We start from the raw sequence: 18,792 nt of genomic DNA, 5'->3' as shown, positions 1-18,792 counted from the left end.
CTTCATCCCTGAGAGAGACTCTTTTATTGTTTCGAAAAACAACGTATGGCTCCATGTCTGCTCTGCTCTTTGATCACGCTCAATTAGTCGTCACAGCACGTAACTTAATTTCTTCACAACTGTCAAATGTGGCGGTCTTGTCACGTGAGTGCTAGCCACATCCGGTCTCGGAATATGAACAAACGGGCCTTTTTTTCGTTTCTGTTTTAAAGTAATTTTATTTTTTGATATCCGAAATAGAAAATGAAATTCAAATCATTTTTAAAATTTCGCTCATCTCTTTTTGACACTGAAAAAGAGAAACGCTTTGTATGTGACCAAAATATACACGGACCGTCAATGCATCCACATTGTAGCTGTGAATCTATAGAATCCAGAAATATGTCTATTTTCACTCTGCTATGAATATTGACCCTTCCAGAAGCCAAAATGTCAACATAGTGCCAGGCGGACTTAAAACCCCTTAGACTTTGAAGGGTTAATAGTCAAGATTTTGACTTTGGATTTCCAAAAACTAATTTCCAGACTGGGTAAAATAAGGGTTTAAAAATGTTTATTTTAACTGTCACAACTAGCTTGCTTGGATAAATAATTTTCACAGTAAATATCTATTGCACACCTGTTTTTACTCATTTTAAATAAACACATCTCAATCAAGTTTTGTCTCTATGGGGCTACACATATTTATTGGATGAAAACCCTGCCCTAAATTAAATTTACTTCTTACACAATAATAACAATTTGTAAATGTTGTAGCCTAATATTTCTTTGTTTTTAAAGTAGTCCGTGGCATGCTCTAAAGATTCAACCCTTGTTTATTGTGTAAAAGTAAAATTAACATATTTTTGTGGCTCTTTTGAAAAGTTAAAAAAAAAAAATTTAATTGCTCGTTATTGAATACAAGATCCCAACCCAAATGGGTTGCACTCAAACATGACCGTTTTGTCTTTTAGACAGAACTTTATGTTATATGTGTTGCAAGAGTAGGCTTTCATGTATTTTCAGCACATCTTTGGACAACATGTTAAAAAGAAAAAAGAACTGAATACATCTGACAATTGTCGTTTCCTTAAATTTCCACTTTCTTCTCACTTAAATTTATATGTACTCTAACTTTCTATGCACTATACAAGACTTTTATTTTGGTTTGGTGATGTGATGTCATAGATCGGCGCCGCGTTCCTGCGTCTGGGATTCGGCTTAAGAAAGGTTTGTGATATTAAGAATTTAAAGTTTTTTAATCGATACAAACTATTCATGGAATTTTTTAGTTTTGTAAGATGAATAATTTTTTGTGAATTTAACATGGCAATGCTTTATCTTATGAACGCTATTTGTATGAATAAACCTCACAACAGAAAAGCTGCGTTTACACTGCAATATTGATGCACAGATCTGATCTTTTGACCATATTATTATTTTTGTCCCGCCTGTTTACATTCACATTAGACTAGATTGCTATCCGATATTTGGGTTTACATTAATCTCTGCTCAACATTATTCTGTTGGTGATCGCTTTACTATGCGACATTGTTTACCCTCGGGTTGTGAATGGCAGTAGCTAACATTATTTTATAATTCACTTCGGGTGGCCATGATTATTTGCCAGCATGGATAAATTAAAAGCTGTAATCCTTTTGTTATTTTATTAGCGTGGTGTATTTCATTACATTTAATTGAATGTGAGAGAGAGAGAGAGAGAGAGTGAGTGTGTGAGTGTGTGTGTGTGTGCGTGCGTGCGTGCGTGTGTGTTTATTACCTGCCTGCGCCTGTAATAGCTTGTTAGTTTATTTACAAAAACAGTGAAGTTGCCTCATTGCTGAGAAATAGCCTACAATGTGACCAGATTACTTTTTAAAACTTCAAATATTTTCTTACGTTTGTGCTTAAATTACATTACTATCCTTAATTGGGCTTATTTGGCATTGTAGGCTCATTTTAAATAGAAATTATGTGTATTCTGCAAATGTATTTGTTGTGTAATCACAGGGCTAGCATTTAACTTTTTTGCTTGGTAGCACGTACTGGTTCTCCCAACTTCAAAAAATTAGGACCGCCACAACTAAAATGTTTAATACGTATCAGGGCTCGACATTAAGCTTTGGCATGTAAGTAAATCGGTCATTCGCTTGACAGAGTAAAAAAGTTGCTTGTCTGATTTTTTTAATTTTTATATTTGTGTTGTAGATATAATTTCTTCTGAATCAATATTTTCATCAGTGTTCTATCAGCTTTGACACATTTAAATCTGCATGTTTGTGATATTTACCTTTCATAAAGGACAATTTTTCCTAATAGTATTAAATGTATGCTTCAACTTTCATTTTAAATTCTTAAATTTGATCAATACATTCAATTAGAATAATAAGACACCGGCTGTTACCAATCAAATTAAAAATGTACACTGAAAAATTACAACTGTCTAAAAATTGTTTTAAATATATTTTGAATATACGAATAAGAAATGGAAAGTATGATACTTTTAGGCTACGTTCAGACTGTCAGTCCAAATCCGATTTTTGTGCATATCCTATTGAAATCTGAAAAAAGTTTCAGTGTTTCCATCATTATTATACTCTGCAGCTCATGCCATAACCAGGGAGCATAGGAAGAGAAGGCGGTTTAACCAAGCTCTGAACATACTCTAGGAACCTTTAAAAGCAGTTTAATAATTACAGGTGTAATAAGATAAAAGACAACAGATATAAATTGGTAATTTACACAATCTAACTTTTTTAGTGAAGATGAACTTGTATCCATATAAATCACCATAATCCAATACTGAGAGGAAACAACTTTGAATCATTCTTTTTTGCTTCAAAAGGAAAACATTTCTTTAAATGAAAGAGGAAACCCAGTTTGGTCTAAGTTTTTTTTCAAGAGATTTTCAATATCGTACATTAAAACCTAGGCTAGTTTTCATCTAGCCATACGCCAAAGTATTTATATTTACTCTTTCTATTCAGTCCCCTTCTAAAGTTAAAGGATAATTCCGGTATTTAACACCTTGAGTCTATATTGTAGTTTGTTTTGGATGAACAAGAGTGGACAACATTTTTTTGACAATGGTTCCTCTCTCGAGTTTTTGACTATAAAAGAATTGGCCATGGACCCATTTAACATTGGAGTCAATGTGCATGTCCGAAAATGTCATTAAAACAGCCAATAATGTTCGTTTACAAAACTGTTAAACTCACCGAGTGGTTAGTGGTGTTCGTTGATGATTATAAACAATATATCGTCGCAATATATGATTCCAATCCGTTTATTTTGCTATAGTGGAACTATTTTTTCAGACACTTCACAACCCTGTAACTTACAAAATGACGAATAAAACACGACAGAAACTGTATTTCGCAACACTTTTTGTTTCTGGAACATCAACGAACACCACTAATCACTCGGTGAGTTTAACAGTTTTGTAAACGAACATTATTGGCAGTTTTAATTACATTTTCGGACATGCACATTGACTCCAATGTTAAATGGGTCCATGGCCAATTCTTTTATAGTCAAAAACTCGAGAGAGGAACCATTGTCAAAAAAATGTTGTCCACCACTCTTGTTCATCCAAAACAAACTACAATATAGACTCAAGGTGTTAAATACCGGAATTATCCTTTAAAGGGTCATGAAAACCCCCTCTTTCAGCTCAAGTCTAGCTCACAATCTCTTTGAAAAATGCAACTTAAATGGACGTGGATGGCTGTGAAAAGAAGGGATGGGAGTGGGTTTGGTATGGCACGGCAGGGGAGAGGGGGGGTAACTGTCATTGGCCAGTGGCTATCAACTGTCAATAAAAATCAGTGGTAAAACGCTAGATTTTTTTATAGCTGTTAAAGTCTAACAAGTCTAAAAAGTTAAGTCTAAAGTTTAAGTCTAATGAAATACACTGACACCTTATTTTTGTCCTTTCAAAAGTAGCTGAATGCCCTGCTTCATATATTAGCCTACAGTAATCGTAATTCTATTTAAAACATATTAATGTATATGTAAAATTAAAATGTCAAAATATTAAATATATATTTGGTTATATACACACTAAAAATGCATATATTTGAAAAGAAAAAAACTTCTGTACTTAGCCTCTACTCGCCCCCTGAACCCCCATAATAAAGATGGACAGTGACATAGAAATGTGCAGACTTCTCTCCTCCTGAATCCCAAGACAACAAACTCTTGCGTCCCATGATTGCTTCTCTCATCTACTGTGCGATATCACAGTTTGACATGTCTGTCATTGGAAAGATCCACGTGGTGTCATGAATAATTAAGAGACAGTGTCTTCTCATAGGATAAGAATACTTAGTCTCATGAATAATTGTGAGACACACCGTTGATGAGTCATCAAAGTACTACAGTGGTCTGCTACCTAACAGCCTGTGACGTGGACACGATGAAGATTTTAAACCCGGAAGACAAAAATAGAAGAAAAAATCTGAAATTTAACAATTTTCACCCTACTATTAAATCTAACAGATGCTAACATTGTTTTCAATGGTGTTCAACACACACCTCTGTTAAAATCTCAGAAAAATTGGTTTAGGGTTTTATGACCCTTTAAAATCGGGCGATCTGTTTTGATGGAACAACGGGTGAAAAGCATATAATTCGGTTTTTTTCGTATTTAAAACCAGTTTCAAACTTGACAATGACAGTTGCAAAGACCGAGAAGAATCTTGCAGAAACTCTATGGCTTGGTTCAAAGAATGTGCTTCTGTGTAAATGATTGTGGTGTCAGCATATAGATGAATTCTAGCTGGGGTTATCCCACAAATTATGTCATTGATATAAATAGAAAATAAAATTGGTGTTAAAACAGAATCCTGTGGGACACCTTTTTAAATTGTTTGTTCTGCTGAAATAAAAAAATCAACTGAGACACACTGAGTTCTTTCTGATAAGTGATTATAAAACCAATTTAGAGCTTTTTACTAAAACCCACACAACTAAGTCTCAGCAACAGAAGTTTATGATAGAATCAAATGCTTTGGAGAGATCTACAAATAAAGCTGCTGTTTACTATCCAGAGATTTAATAATATCATTTGTGACCAGTGTGGCTGCTGTTATAGTACTGTGACCTGATCTAAAGCCTGATTGGAATTCATTAAAAATTTTATTTTCAGTTAAAAATCGTTTTACTTGATCATAAAACATGCTGAAAGGTGCTGCCGAAACAATGCTGTGTTACAAAGTGCCGGAAGAGCAGGGAATGACAATTTAACAGAGACCTATTTTAAAACTGGCATATTTTAAAACTGAGTTGCATGGACACACACATCGGATCTGAACAGTTGCGATACAGTGTGGACATCAATCATTTTAGATTAGATTCCAATCGGATACACAAATAATCAGATTTGGACTAACAGTGTGAACGTAGCCATTAACAGGAAACAAACCGCCAGTAGGTGGCAGCAAGTGCCCGTCTTAACGAGTGAGTCATTAAGTAATTTGTTCAAATGACTGATTCATTCAAGAATGATGCAGTTGAATGCATAGATATCATATAATAAAGGCTAGATGTCTCGTCCGCGCTGCTGGCCAATGGAAGTCAACGTCCGCACACGGCGGCCATCTTGCCACAGGGGGCTCGCTCACTCGTAACATTGTTTTAATGGTGCATGTACTTTTTCAATAACCATAACTTGCTCAATTTTCTACCGATTTTCAAACGTGATGGTTTGTTATAAACGTCAGAGATGTAGTTATGACACTGCATACTTTATGAATAATTATAATATTATATATTTCAACATGTTCAAGCATCCAGAATTATAGCCACGTTAATAACGTTTGTAAGAAACCAAACCGTTTGTAAATCCGTCAAGATTTCAGCGAGATAAGAGTATTTGTGTTCGTGCAGATCACTCACCTTACAGAAAGCTTCCCTGTGACAAGATGGCCACCGGGTGATTTTTTTTATTTTTTATTTTTTTTTATTGAATAAACATAACAGCGAGAACAGTTTCACCTACAAGAATAACACAAAGATAGAGTTATAAAGTAATACAAAAATAAAGTAATGCAAAAATAAAGTAATAACAAAATATTAAAATAATAAAAATAAATAAATAAATAAAATGAGCCAGGGGTAATATATAATTTAAAATAAATTCAAGAGAAAAAGAAATGCCTCGAGTCTCTTATATTTTCATTATAAAAAAGCATAAATATTATACATTGTGCACAATGTAACTGACTTTAAAGCTTTGGCATTGTTGGAAGAAGAGATAGTACCCAAATAATATTTTAGGTCATTGCAAAAAATAATAAAAAGTGGTTTGACAGACAAAAATTTACACTTGTGTACAAAAAACTTGGCTAGAAAAATAAATAGATTTACAAGAAAATACTTGTCTTTTAGACTTTTTTCAAAGTTATAAAAACCAAATAAGACATCCTTAAACCCTAAAGAAAAATTAACTAACAAAGAAGCACGTACAAAGAGACAAAATTTCTTCCAAAAAGTAGCTACATGAACACAATCCCAAAAGAGGTGAGGTACAGACTCGTCTTCCACTCCACAGAAGGAGCATAGGGGATCCAACTCAGGAAACATTTTTTTGATAAAAAGATTGACTGGGTAAAACCGATGTAACAGCTTAAAAGATACCTCTTTAACCTTATTTGTGATTAAGTATTTGTTGGATAGAGCCCACACTTTCTGCCAAGGAATATCATTAAAACAATTACTCCAATATGATACTATAGAAGGGACAGTAATAATATCATTCTGAAAAAGTTGTCTAATCTTTCTATTCCTAAGAGAGGGACTAGATAAAAAACAGATCTTCCCTATTGCCGTCTCACAAGGGTGTATCCAAGAGGTAGAAGAGAGTAAAGAATCACCTGAGTTTTTCAAAAGTGCAATAGCTCCACTGGGGATGGCATCCATCACTATGGCAAAGTCTCGTGGGGTGACAGGAATACAATATTTAGATAAGAATTCGGAATAAGAAAACAAATGACCGTTTGAATTCACAAGTTGAGAAACCAAAATAATATTATTATTAAACCAATCTGAAAAGAAGAGTGTTTTATTTTTTGTATCGGATATCATGGTTATTCCAAATAAAATACCTGTGGGGGCTAAAATTGTGTTTGTAAATCAAGTGCCAGGCCAAAAGTACCTGCTTATGGAAATTTGATAATTTGATGGGCAATTTAGAGATATTATAATTACATACTAACAGAAAGGGGAGACCACCAACTTTTGAAAAAATATAATTGGGAATAGCATTCCAAAAGGAATCAGAATCGTTCAAGAACTGCCTTAACCAATTTATCTTAAACGTATTGTTTAAAGAAGCAAAATCAAGAAAGTTAAAACCGCCATGGTCAAAGCTATTTATGACAACAGATTTTTTGATGTAATGTCTTTTGTGTTTCCATAAAAAATCAAAAAGCATTCTATCAACCTCTACCGAAAATGTCTTATCCACATGCAAAGAAAGAGCAGGGTAGGTCAATCTAGAAATACCCTCTGCTTTAGCAAGGAGAGCCCTTCCTCGTAAAGACAAGTCTCTTTGGAGCCAGGAATTGAATTTTTTTTTAGCTTTAGTAATTACTGGATCAAAGTTTAATTTTCCTCTCGTTTTGACATCTTTACAAATTGTAACACCCAAATAATTCACTTGAGACTTAACAGGAATATTGTGCAGGAATGGAGCAGAACAGGACTTTAAGGGAAGAAGTTCACATTTATCTAAATTCAAAGAAAGGCCAGAGGCTTTCGAGAACACTTTAATAAGATCAAGAGCGATAGGGATCTGCAAGTCGTTTTTTAAAAAGAGTGTGGTATCATCAGCTAATTGAGTAATAATAATATGTTTATCTGCTATATTAACCCCTTGTAATTGACTATTCAACAGGGAAGTAGTTAGGAGTTGAGCGGCCATCAAGAACAAATAAGGCGATACTGGGCAACCCTGGCGCACCCCTCTAAGCACATTAAACCTGGGAGAAGTGCCAGATTTCAGATTAATTGAACAGTTTCCATTTTTGTATAACGTACAGACAGTTTTGCAAAAGAAATCACCAAAACCAAATTTATGCAGGGATTGCAAAATAAATTCATGTTCAAGGGAATCAAAAGCTTTATAAAAATCTAAAAAAAGAATAAAACTTTCATCTCTAATCAGTTCATCATAGTCCAACAAATCTAAAACAAGGCGTATATTGTTAGCAATATGCCTCTTTGTGATGAAACCTGATTGAGTCTCGTCTATTATTGTACTCAGAACCGGTTTAAGTCTTTTGGCCAGTAACAAAGCTAATATCTTATAATCACAATTCAATAAACAAATTGGACGCCAGTTATCAATCAAAAGAATGTCTTTCTTAGGTTTAGGTATTAATGTAAGTAATCCCTGTGATAAAGTAGACGGAAGTGTCTCAGACGCAATACTCTCCAAATAGGTTTCAAGCAAGAAAGGTGCTAACTCTAGAGCAAATTTTTTGTACAATTCGGCTGTCAGCCCATCTGTGCCCGGCGACTTATTGTTCTTAAGAGCTTCAATAGACTCAATTATTTCACCAATGGATATATCACTATCGCAGGCGCTCTTATCTTCATTAGATATTGTCCTAACATCTTTCAGAGACTGGAAAAAAGACAAAGCTGAGTCTTTGCAATATTTTGAGTTGTAAAGATTTGAGTAGAAGTTCGCACAAAATGTGCTGATTTCCTTAGGATCAGAACTAACCTTACCGTTTAAATTTAAAGAGTTAATAGTTAAATTTCTATAATTATTCTTTTCCATTCTGAAGAAATATGCTGTACTTTGTTCTCCTTGCTCTAGCCACCTTCTTCTCGAGCGAATAAAAGCCCCCTCTGCCTTATTTTTATACATTGAGTCTAACTGAGTTTGCAGATCAATATATTCTGCCAATTCAGCTTCTGACAAACCATCCTGCATTTTACCAGAGAGAGTCATTATTTTGGAAATTACTGTCTCCTCATCAAGTCTTTTACGTTTAGCTAGAAGGCTGCCAAAATTCCTACCACACTTGCTAATTTCATGTTTTAGTAGTTCCCAATTGAGGCCGTATTTATTTTCCTTTTGTGCTTTGATCCAGTAATATTCAATCAAATATAAAATGTTTTCCCTTAATTGGTCATGCTTAAGCAAAGAAGAGTTAAACTTCCAATAAGAGGCTCTAGGTTTTGAAGAAGAGATAACTGAAGATAGAGGGGATTGAATAAGAGTTGCTTTATGATCAGTCATGGGTGAAGGGAGAATGCTAACAGAAACATTAAAGTCCCTAACAGATTGTGAAACAAGCCAGTAGTCTATTCGGGACTGTCTAGAACAATTTTTGTTACTCCAAGTATAGGATTTAATATTCGGAAATGTTTCCCTCCAAATATCAATAATATCAAATTTATCCATTAATATTTTTAATTTAGAATTGGTAGAGGCAATCTGTTTAGGTGGCAGTCTATCGAGATTATTATCAGGTACAATATTAAAGTCCCCACCAATGAAAACTAAAGCATTTGGGTATGCATTAAGCCACAGCAGAATTTTCCTTTCTATCGCATCAATCAGTAGATCATTCTCACGAGAACTATTATATCCATATATATTAATTAGTATTACCACAGTGTTGTTTAAAGAAATTACCATAAGCAGGAAATGTCCATTCGGGTCGCTAAAGTAGTGCAAAACGTCCCCAGCAAAAAGGTTTTTCAAAGTCAGAACTCCAGCTGAACGCTCCGAACCGTGAGCCATCCAAACATCATTGTTCCACTGATTTTTCCAAAACGCAGTATCACTGGCAACGGAGTGGGACTCTTGAAAAAAACAAAAATCAGTTTTGAACGATTTGGCATATAGAAACAAAGCCTTCCGTTTAGTAATGTCTCTTAGACCCCTGGCATTGAGAGAAAAAACTGAAATAGACATACAAAAATAACTCTTTTAACAAAGAACAGCAAAGAACAGCAAAAAAGAAAAAGTCGCGCTAACTGAGGTTGACAACGCATAAGCAGCTGACATAGCCAGGTCAAGTGCGGTTACAGCCATCAATAATTCCGCTCCATAACGAAAAGAAGCTCAAAAAGTTCACTTGGAATGAGAACAGTCTGAACAGGCTTACATAGGATTAATTTCAGAGCCCTCTATGAATGCACGGTGTCCGACAAAATGCGCTCTTTTCCCCTCCTTGCGGGCCTTTTCCACGGCCGGCCAAAGCAACTGCCTCCTTTCTCGGTCAAAGGCAGTGAGATCTTCAGTAAATCGAAACCCGTTCGCCCGCAGGAACTCTGACGATTTCGCCGCCCTCCACACACCATCTCTCATCACACGTGAGGAAAACTGAATGATGATCGCGCGCGGTTTTGAAATATTCGGAAGCCTCTTCCCAATGCGGTGAACAGTGTCAATCTTATCAGGAAGAGTTTTGCTCTCCTCTGGAAAGGTGGCCAGACAAATGCGGATAGATTCGGCTCTGGCATTTTCATTTTCCTTTTCAGGTACCCCATGTAAGCGCAGGTTCCAGCGGCGAGAGTATCTCTCCAAATCAGCAATTCTTGTTTCGCAGAGCTCCATTTTCTTTTCTTCAGTATTTAGTCTAGCTTCGACGTGGCCGACTTTCCCCTTAATATCATTCAACTCAGCACATACAAAGTCCACCGTCTTTTTTAGCCCTTCAATTTTAAGAGCGTTATCACCCACCATTTTCTCCAGGGCATCTGAGCGATTATTTATCAGCTGTGAGAGAGAAGAAATCACGGCGTCGTCCTCTGCTTTGCCTTTCTTTGAAGGGGGTTTACCTGGGCTCTCCGGGAACGGAGCAGATAAGAGGATCTCACTGGGAGACGAATAGCTGTGGAGGCTCATATCCGACCCACGTGAAGCGCGCGACATTTCTTTTTCTTTCCTTTTGTCTGCTGCAGATTTCATCTTTAAGTTGTCGAGGGACAAGTATGAAGTACTTATGTAAACAAATACACGGAACGGGATTGTAAATAGTGTAGTTTGGCTGTTAAAAGTGGATTAGTCAGCGGAGCTCGATGAAGGCAAACTTAGCAGGACGCCATCTTGGCGGGACTCCTGGCCACCGGGTGATGCCGTTCGAGACTCTGCCGTAAGACATCTAGCCTTTATTATGTATATCTATGGTTGAATGGGTCATTGAATCTTTGACTCAACCGATTCGTTCAAAGCGCTGAATCATTCAGTAATGGAAACACGGTTGTGTTGCTGTCAGTTGCGCTAGGTTTCTGCTCTGGGATCTTTGGAACTGTTTTTGCTGCTGAAACAGAACAAAAACAGTCAATATTGTGTCTAAAATGTAAGTTACTTAATTTTAACTGTTGTATGAAATCATGTCACATTTTCAATCGTGATGGTTTTCAGGAAAACAGCACTTATGGTCGAGTCATGTTGCTTAATTTAAATATAATAGGCTAATAAAATATAGGCTATAAATAGCAAAAAGGCCATAAAAACTCCACATTTTGTATTTTTACTGCAGTATGTTAACTGGGTTTCTTTGTGTGCTGCGCTCATTTGATTAGAATTGTCCTTGAGGCCGCAAAAGCCTCAACAGAGCAACCTTATATATTCTAATCCACCATCAATCGCCTCGTACACTAAATGATATAAAATCTGTATCAGTTTTTGTGATTCTATATTTTTTTGTTATTGACGTTTTAAGCAGGCTACTTGTCTGCAAGTTAAATTCTCTTTGACTTGCCCCTTAAAAAAATTGTCTTTTCTTTCTGTTAATTATTCTCATCTTAAACATAACAGAGTGTCCGGACATACAGAAAAACTCCTGGTGAAGCAGCGGAGATCCATGTGACAATATCATAAAGATGGCGTTTATTAAAGAGGAGAGTGAAGACGTAAGGATTGAAGAAACATTCAGAATGAAACAAGAAGATACTGAGGAACAAACAGGTTGGTTTCATTCTTAAAGCTGAACTCTAATTTTATCCTTATTAAAATGTCCAGCTCTACAGAAATTAATAATATTTTTGAAGAATGTTATATGAGTGTCCTGTTTGTGGGTTGTATTTAATATGGAGCATGTGAACAGTCATGACCAGCCAAATACTTATGCTGCCTTCAACAAGGTCTCTGGAGTTCCTTAAAGTGCCCCTATTATGCTATTTTAAAGGTAACTAACTGTTTTGGAATTTGGTTTACATGCATCAAAGGTCAAAAACACTTACATTTTCTCATAATATACATTGCACATCACCACATTGTTCAATGATTCTTAAACGACTCGACGGATGAATCAGCCTTTAAATACCGCCTTTAAGTTGTCCGTCAAGCACAAAATAACGAGTAGCGCAGTTTCGTTCCGCTTTCATTACGTTTGCCATTTGATGTTGGGCAATATTGTGGTCGCGCCAGCGTCTCTTACATTATGAAGGCGCTTGCCTACATTTGAAATAATTAAATTTTGGTCGGCAGGAAAAATGGTCCAGTATACCGTTCAATACGAATACGTGTATCGTTACACCCGTAGTTGTAATTGGTCTACCGCTTACAGCGCGTGTCACTTCCGGAGGCTTTCTCAGTCCTCAGCGATTTTACACACTATGAAGACAGTAACGATGGCGTCGATTTTACCATATCAATCTGAGCGCGAGTCCAATGAAACATTGGAAGAACTAGTTATTCAACCCGAACCTTCATCGCAAAGACGACTTGAGCAGGACGTTTCTCAGTGACAAGAAACTCAGTTTAAGGTACATTATGAGATCTTGGAACTGTAATTCCTCACTATCGGCATTAACAAGAGTATGTTCATGTTTGTATGTTACATTTTTTTTTAACAGGAACTGTATCAATAACAGCGCATACATTAGCCGAGCACCAACGTGAATGACTGATGTAACATTGTAAAACAAATATTGCGCCATTCTTTATCTTTACTCAAAGTAGTAAGAACGACAGACAATCTGCATTATAGACACAGTTTTAGGAAATAGTGGCCCACAGCTGGTTAGCAGTAGTATTTCAGTAAGAGAGTAATAACGGTTAGCCGAGGTAGCCAATTAGCCGGAGACCTACACAATATAAAACGACATATTTTGAACATCCGGTAGAAAATATATACTTCAACAATTAATCATAGGAGCAAGCTGGTCCAAATAAACAATGTTCTGACCCATCTTCCAAGAGTAAGCCTATTTGTGAATCCCACGTTGAACTCCAAGATTTGAGAAGCAGTCGTCAGTAAAATGATGTTTGAGGGCTGGTCAAGTTGTTTCTGGGAGTACAACATAGGTGGGCTTTTATGCAAATGTATTTACCTAGTGATGTAGAACCGTAAAGCAGATCAGAAACACAAACAACTTGTATAGGAGGTTCAGAGTCGATTTTTTCTTTTAGGAGACAGTAACTTTATTTATCGTGCACTTTCGACCAGTGTTGGGCAGTAGCATCGCTACAAGTAGTTTAACTACATTTCTCAGTAGCGTGACTGTTTTCTGAATCAAATAGCTTTTCAGTAGCGAAGCTCTTTTTTTATCAAGTAGTGCGGTAGGGTCCACACACTACACACAAGCTACATTTTCCCAAGCATTTCTAAAGTTCAAGCTCAAATCGGAAATAAAACTGCTAAGTATCACTGATCCTGAATCAGTCAGTGACGATGACTTCATGTTTTTTACGGCGGTTGTCAATAGGACCATATTTCATTTCCGCGATGCGGAAAACACGGACAGAATCGCGGAAATCCAGAATGAACGTGCGGTTTCATTTACCACACACACTCAAACACTCACTAGTCGCGTTTCCATTACAGATTTGCGCAAATGTTTTGCGCTATTATCTAAATATCGATAAAAAACTATTGCGAAATGACGGCGTTTCCATTAACCGATGTTATGCGACTAAAACGTCCTTTTTTCTCTCGCGATAAGTCATTCCAAAAATCACGGCAGCGGACGTTGGTTTATATAATCTCACAGCCACCGCATTAGACATTATTATTATTAATGGAGGGAGACGTACGTGTTATCCAAGCATTAATGGCAGGAAAGACCCTTATTCCAAACGAAATATAAGGAGTTTCTGGGTGTTTCACCCTCATTTCTGCGCTGAGGTTTTGATTGTGGCATTTCTTTGAAGTTTAGAATCCAGTATTCCTATAGGCTAATTATTGTTTATTTTATGAATTTAATAAAGAACTCTGTCTCCAATTCCAAACGATGTAGGCTGCTTTTGTGTCCATTCGTTTTTTCCTTTTTAAACCCGTAATTGAAAAACGAAAAATAAACGGTTTTCTTTTTAAAACGCAAAGTTGAACACCACAATTTTAATTTGAACTGGCTACACCAACTGCTGCGCAAAAAAGTAAATATCGACGAATTTTCAGATGTTTGTTTAATGACTTTTTCCCCCTTTATTAAACATGTAAAATATTCACAAATTAATATGGAAAACTGGTCATTTTACTGGTTTTCTAAGGCCAAATTAGAACCTGGAATTGACATTTTCCCGCAGTGCTGAATAAGAAGAGCCATTAATATTATTAAACTATTGTTTTCTAACTCGGCTAAAAACATCTCCATCTCCGCTGTTAAGCAGATGCTCTTTTAGAGAGAAATGCACCTTTCATACGGATTACTTAATCAGAACAAAATGTATAGCTTTCGATTCGAATTTGTTCGTTTTAAAGTGGACATTTCAAGCTTTAGCTACATAGGCTATATTTTGTTTCAGTTCTCGCGCTCCAGTTCACGGAGATCATGAAAACGCGCCTGATTGTTTTATTTTATTTTAGCCTACAAAAGCACAACATTTTCTTGTTATTGTTTACACAAATAAACGTAGTTACAAATAATGTATTATTATTTTCTGTATGACCAGAAATTATAGAGTAGGCTATATTAAGTTGTTTCACTGTTAATAGGAAAATGTTCACGCCCGCGCCTCCGTGCCATGTAGTGCGCGCTCCACACTCCACACATAGGCTACCCTTAGATATGCGTCAAAATATTGTGTTTATTTGTGATAATCTCAGCTCTGTATTATTATTGTCTAACCCGTATTATGAATGACATTTGACGAATTGGTTTGTTCCTTTTTTTTTGGATAAAAGCCTCATCTAAATATGTAGCCTATGTTATAATGATGATAATTATTATTATTTGCGTACACGGACCACAAACACACCGCGTCTTCTAAGTCAGGTGACTGTAAATGCGCAAAAACTGTTTCCATTGCAGTTTTGCGAAATATTCCTTTTTCGAATTGGCTGAAAAACCTCCTCATGCGAGCGTAAAAACTTTTTTGCGATAAACGAGAGTTTTTGCGAAATTGACGTGTTTCCATTGAGCGTATTTTCAATTCGCAATTTCAATTTGCGCAATTTGAAGGGTAATGGAAACGCGGCTACTGAGGCATGCATGACGCTCGCAATGTTTTCAGCCTATATGAGGACATTCATGCATGAACTTTATCTACACAGCCGCTCTGAGTCACTTCAGCAGCATTTTAGCTTGATTTGAGAAAAACTATCATCAAATCATAAAAACACACATAGACTAAAAGGTCGATCTACACAGCAACCCGTCAAAATAAAAGGTTGGTTTAACCTTTGAAGAAAGTTTTGCTTAAACCATTACATTTTAAATCATTGGTTATTATAATGAAATTAAACCATTAAAATGGAATCAAGAAAACAAAATTTGGTAAATTCTTTAAAAAAATATATAGAATAGATGATTGTTAAATTGTATACGTTTCATGGTTTCAATTAATTAGACATGCTTGTAAAATTTAATTTAACCATTAAAATGGGAGTTCTAAAATATTAAAACGGGGAAAAAAACAGAATACAGAAAAAAGAAAAAAAATAATTTGGAATGTGAAAAATAAAATTAAAAAAATCATAGGGCCCTACAACCAGCTTTTAGGTGCATTACCACCACATTCTGCTCCGGAAGTGGACATCACGTACCAATCTCAATCCTTGGGCTGACACGTGAGAAATTAAACCTACCCATACTAGGGCGTAGACATACACGCGGATAGCTCAAAATGCGTGCAGATAACACGCCCAAAGTCATGATGTCATGTTGGAAATTTGCTTAATGGAAAGATACACACACTCTCGACACCTGGTTTTGTTAGTTTTATATTTACATTTATTCATTTAGCTGACGCTTTTATCCAAAGCGACTTACAAATGAGAGCAATAGAAGCAATTAAACTAACAGTAGGACAACAGTATGTAAGTGCTATGACCCTTCGCAGTTCAATCTAACGCAGGATTTATTTTTTTATATAAAGATAGAATAGTGGAGAAAGAATTAGTGTTACTGGATCAAGTGCTGTCGAAAAATATAGGACTTCAGCAGTTTTTTAAAAATGGCTACAGACTCAGCAGCTCTGATTGAGTTAGGCAGATCATTCCATCAGCAGGGAACAGTCATGGTAAAGGTCCGAGAAAGAGATTTTGTGCCTCTTTGAGATGGCACCACAAGACACCGCTCGCTTGCAGAGCGCAAGTTTCTGGATGGCACATAAGTTTGAAGTAATGAGTTTAGGTACAGGGGAGCAGTACCAGTGGTTGTTCTGTAGGCAAACGTCAATGACTTGAATTTGATGCGAGCGGCAACTGGCAACTAGTGTTGTCACGGTACCAAAATTTCAGTATTCGGTACCGATACCTGTGAAAATCCACGGTTCTCGGTACCAATTTCGGTACCAAAGCTAATTTTGATTAAATTTGCATATATTAAAGTGTATATCCATTTGTTTGATAACATTAGATAAAATGACCTAACAACAGTTATACACTGAAGCAATTATTCTCCTTGGGGTAATTAAAAAATGTAGCCTACTAATAAATTTTTTAAATCAAAAGTTGTAAAAGTGTTTGTATTAAATAACATTCACAAACATACATTAATGTTGTAAAAATATATTGTTCACTCAATGTGTTGATGTTAGATAAGGCATTAAGTAATGTTAATGAATGGTATTGTAGTGTTACCAACTAAACAGGAGATAAAACGTGTTTTATTTGACTTGACTGTCCTTTTATTTAATCCAAAACTGCGTTCATATTTAAAAGGCCTTTTAAACAAGATACAACCGCACACGATACCACTTTAGGGGCCGTTCACATATCGCGTTTTATGCGCGTGCAAATTCAGTGAGATGCACTTCAATGCATCTCAACAGGTCATGTGACAAAAACCAGCGGTCTTTCCGTAACAACATGGAAAGCTCAGCCGAACAGCTGTACAGGGCGGCTTTTTATTTCTCATCTCAATGAATATATTTAGTAGTAAAGCTAATGCAAGGGCTAGAAATCAATTAATTTTTTGATGATACTTTCTCGTCATCATGGAGAGCGCAGTTTGCACCGCTTTCTCCTTTCCACAAGCGCGTGCTTTCCTGTTGCGTCTGCCGTTGCTATGCAACCATGAACAGAGGCGCGCCTGGAAAACGAATTTGCACGTGCAAAAAACGCGCTGTGAACGGCTCTTTCCTCCTTTCTGGTCAACAAGTGGATTCAGAGAAACCGCATTAGCAGCGCCGCCGGTCGCATATCTCAGTGTGTTTATGAAGAGGACGCAACTGTGCACCGTTCGGACAGCGCGTCAAGAACCGGATTAATCCGATACTTCGGTACCACCGGTACTTAAGAAAAGCTGGTACCGTACCCATTAAATTTTTTTAGTACTGAAATGGTACCTAAATACCGGGTCTTTTGACAACACTACTGGCAACCAGTGCAATTCTTTGAGGAGGGGAGTGACGTGTGCTCTCTTCGGCTCGTTGAAAACCACTTTAGCTGCGGCATTCTGGATCAGTTGCAGAGGTTTGGCAGTGCAAGCTGGGAGACCAGCCAGGAGAGCATTACAATAATCTAGTCTGGATAGAACAAGTGCCTGAACAAGGAGTTGTGTAGCATGCTCTGATAGGAAATGTCATCCAGCCGGGAAATGTCTGTCAGGCAGGCTGAGATGCGAGCGGCTACCGTCGGATCATCAGGCTGGAATGAGAGGTAGAGTTGTGTGTCATCAGCATAACAGTGATAGGATAAGCCATGTTTCAGAATCATAGATCCTAGTGATGTCATGTAGATGGAGAAGAGAAGTGGTCCAAGCACTGAGCCCTGAGGCACACCAGTAGCTAGATGTTGGGTCTTAGACACCTCACCCCTCCACGACACCCTAAAGGACCTACCTGAGAGGTAAGACTTGAACCACAGGAGTGCAGTTCCCGAGATGCCCTTCCTCTTAATTTATATAGTTTTGTTTTTGTTTTCAAATTGGTTTGGAACAGTTTGTGAATAAACAATTGAACTGATAAATTATGCCTGCCTATCTGTTTGACTGACATGATGTAATAAGCTACTTTTGCCATATTACTGTAGCTTAGCTTGCTACATTTTCCAGGGAGGTAGCTTCAGTGTAGTGAAGTTGAATTTAATGTAGAGTAACTGGTAGCTTAGCTCACTACATTTTCCAAGTAGCTTGCCCAACACTGCTTTCGACTGTACAACTTTGCAGAACGTTTACATTCACAAACAGCTATTTTACACACTGGATGAAAGGGAATATTCGTAAAACAATAATAGGGGCACTGTAGAAAGTGTTCTTACTTTTAGTTTAATTATTTTGTTCTGGACCACAAAGAAAATTATACATTTAGTCCAGGTTGGCTTTTATGATGTATATTTTGTGATGGAACTGTGATGGGCAACATAGCTCCTATGATGAGAAAAACCAGGTATGCTTGATAATTCTGTCCTTTTGAGGGTCACATGTTGTGACATCACATCCTCTTTTTGGTTTGTTTTT

General features: G+C 36.7%; 1 protein-coding gene across 1 annotated transcript in view; it reads left to right on the top strand.

Moving 5' to 3' along the window:
• Nucleotides 1-1,121: 1,121 nt before the first annotated feature.
• The window catches only part of LOC307004104 (uncharacterized protein), a 32,406-nt gene continuing 14,735 nt past the window's right edge, over nucleotides 1,122-18,792 (top strand). Inside the window, exons 1-2 of the mRNA XM_079623055.1 lie at nucleotides 1,122-1,209; nucleotides 11,765-11,914. Coding sequence (XP_079479181.1) covers nucleotides 11,830-11,914 — 85 coding nt within the window. The 5' untranslated portion in view covers nucleotides 1,122-1,209; nucleotides 11,765-11,829. The remainder of the gene's footprint in view (nucleotides 1,210-11,764; nucleotides 11,915-18,792) is intronic.

This window comes from Phoxinus phoxinus (assembly GCF_949152265.1).
Source record: "Phoxinus phoxinus genome assembly, chromosome: 9".
Taxonomy (NCBI): Eukaryota; Metazoa; Chordata; class Actinopteri; order Cypriniformes; family Leuciscidae; genus Phoxinus; species Phoxinus phoxinus.
This window is presented reverse-complemented; position numbering and strand designations above follow the sequence as displayed.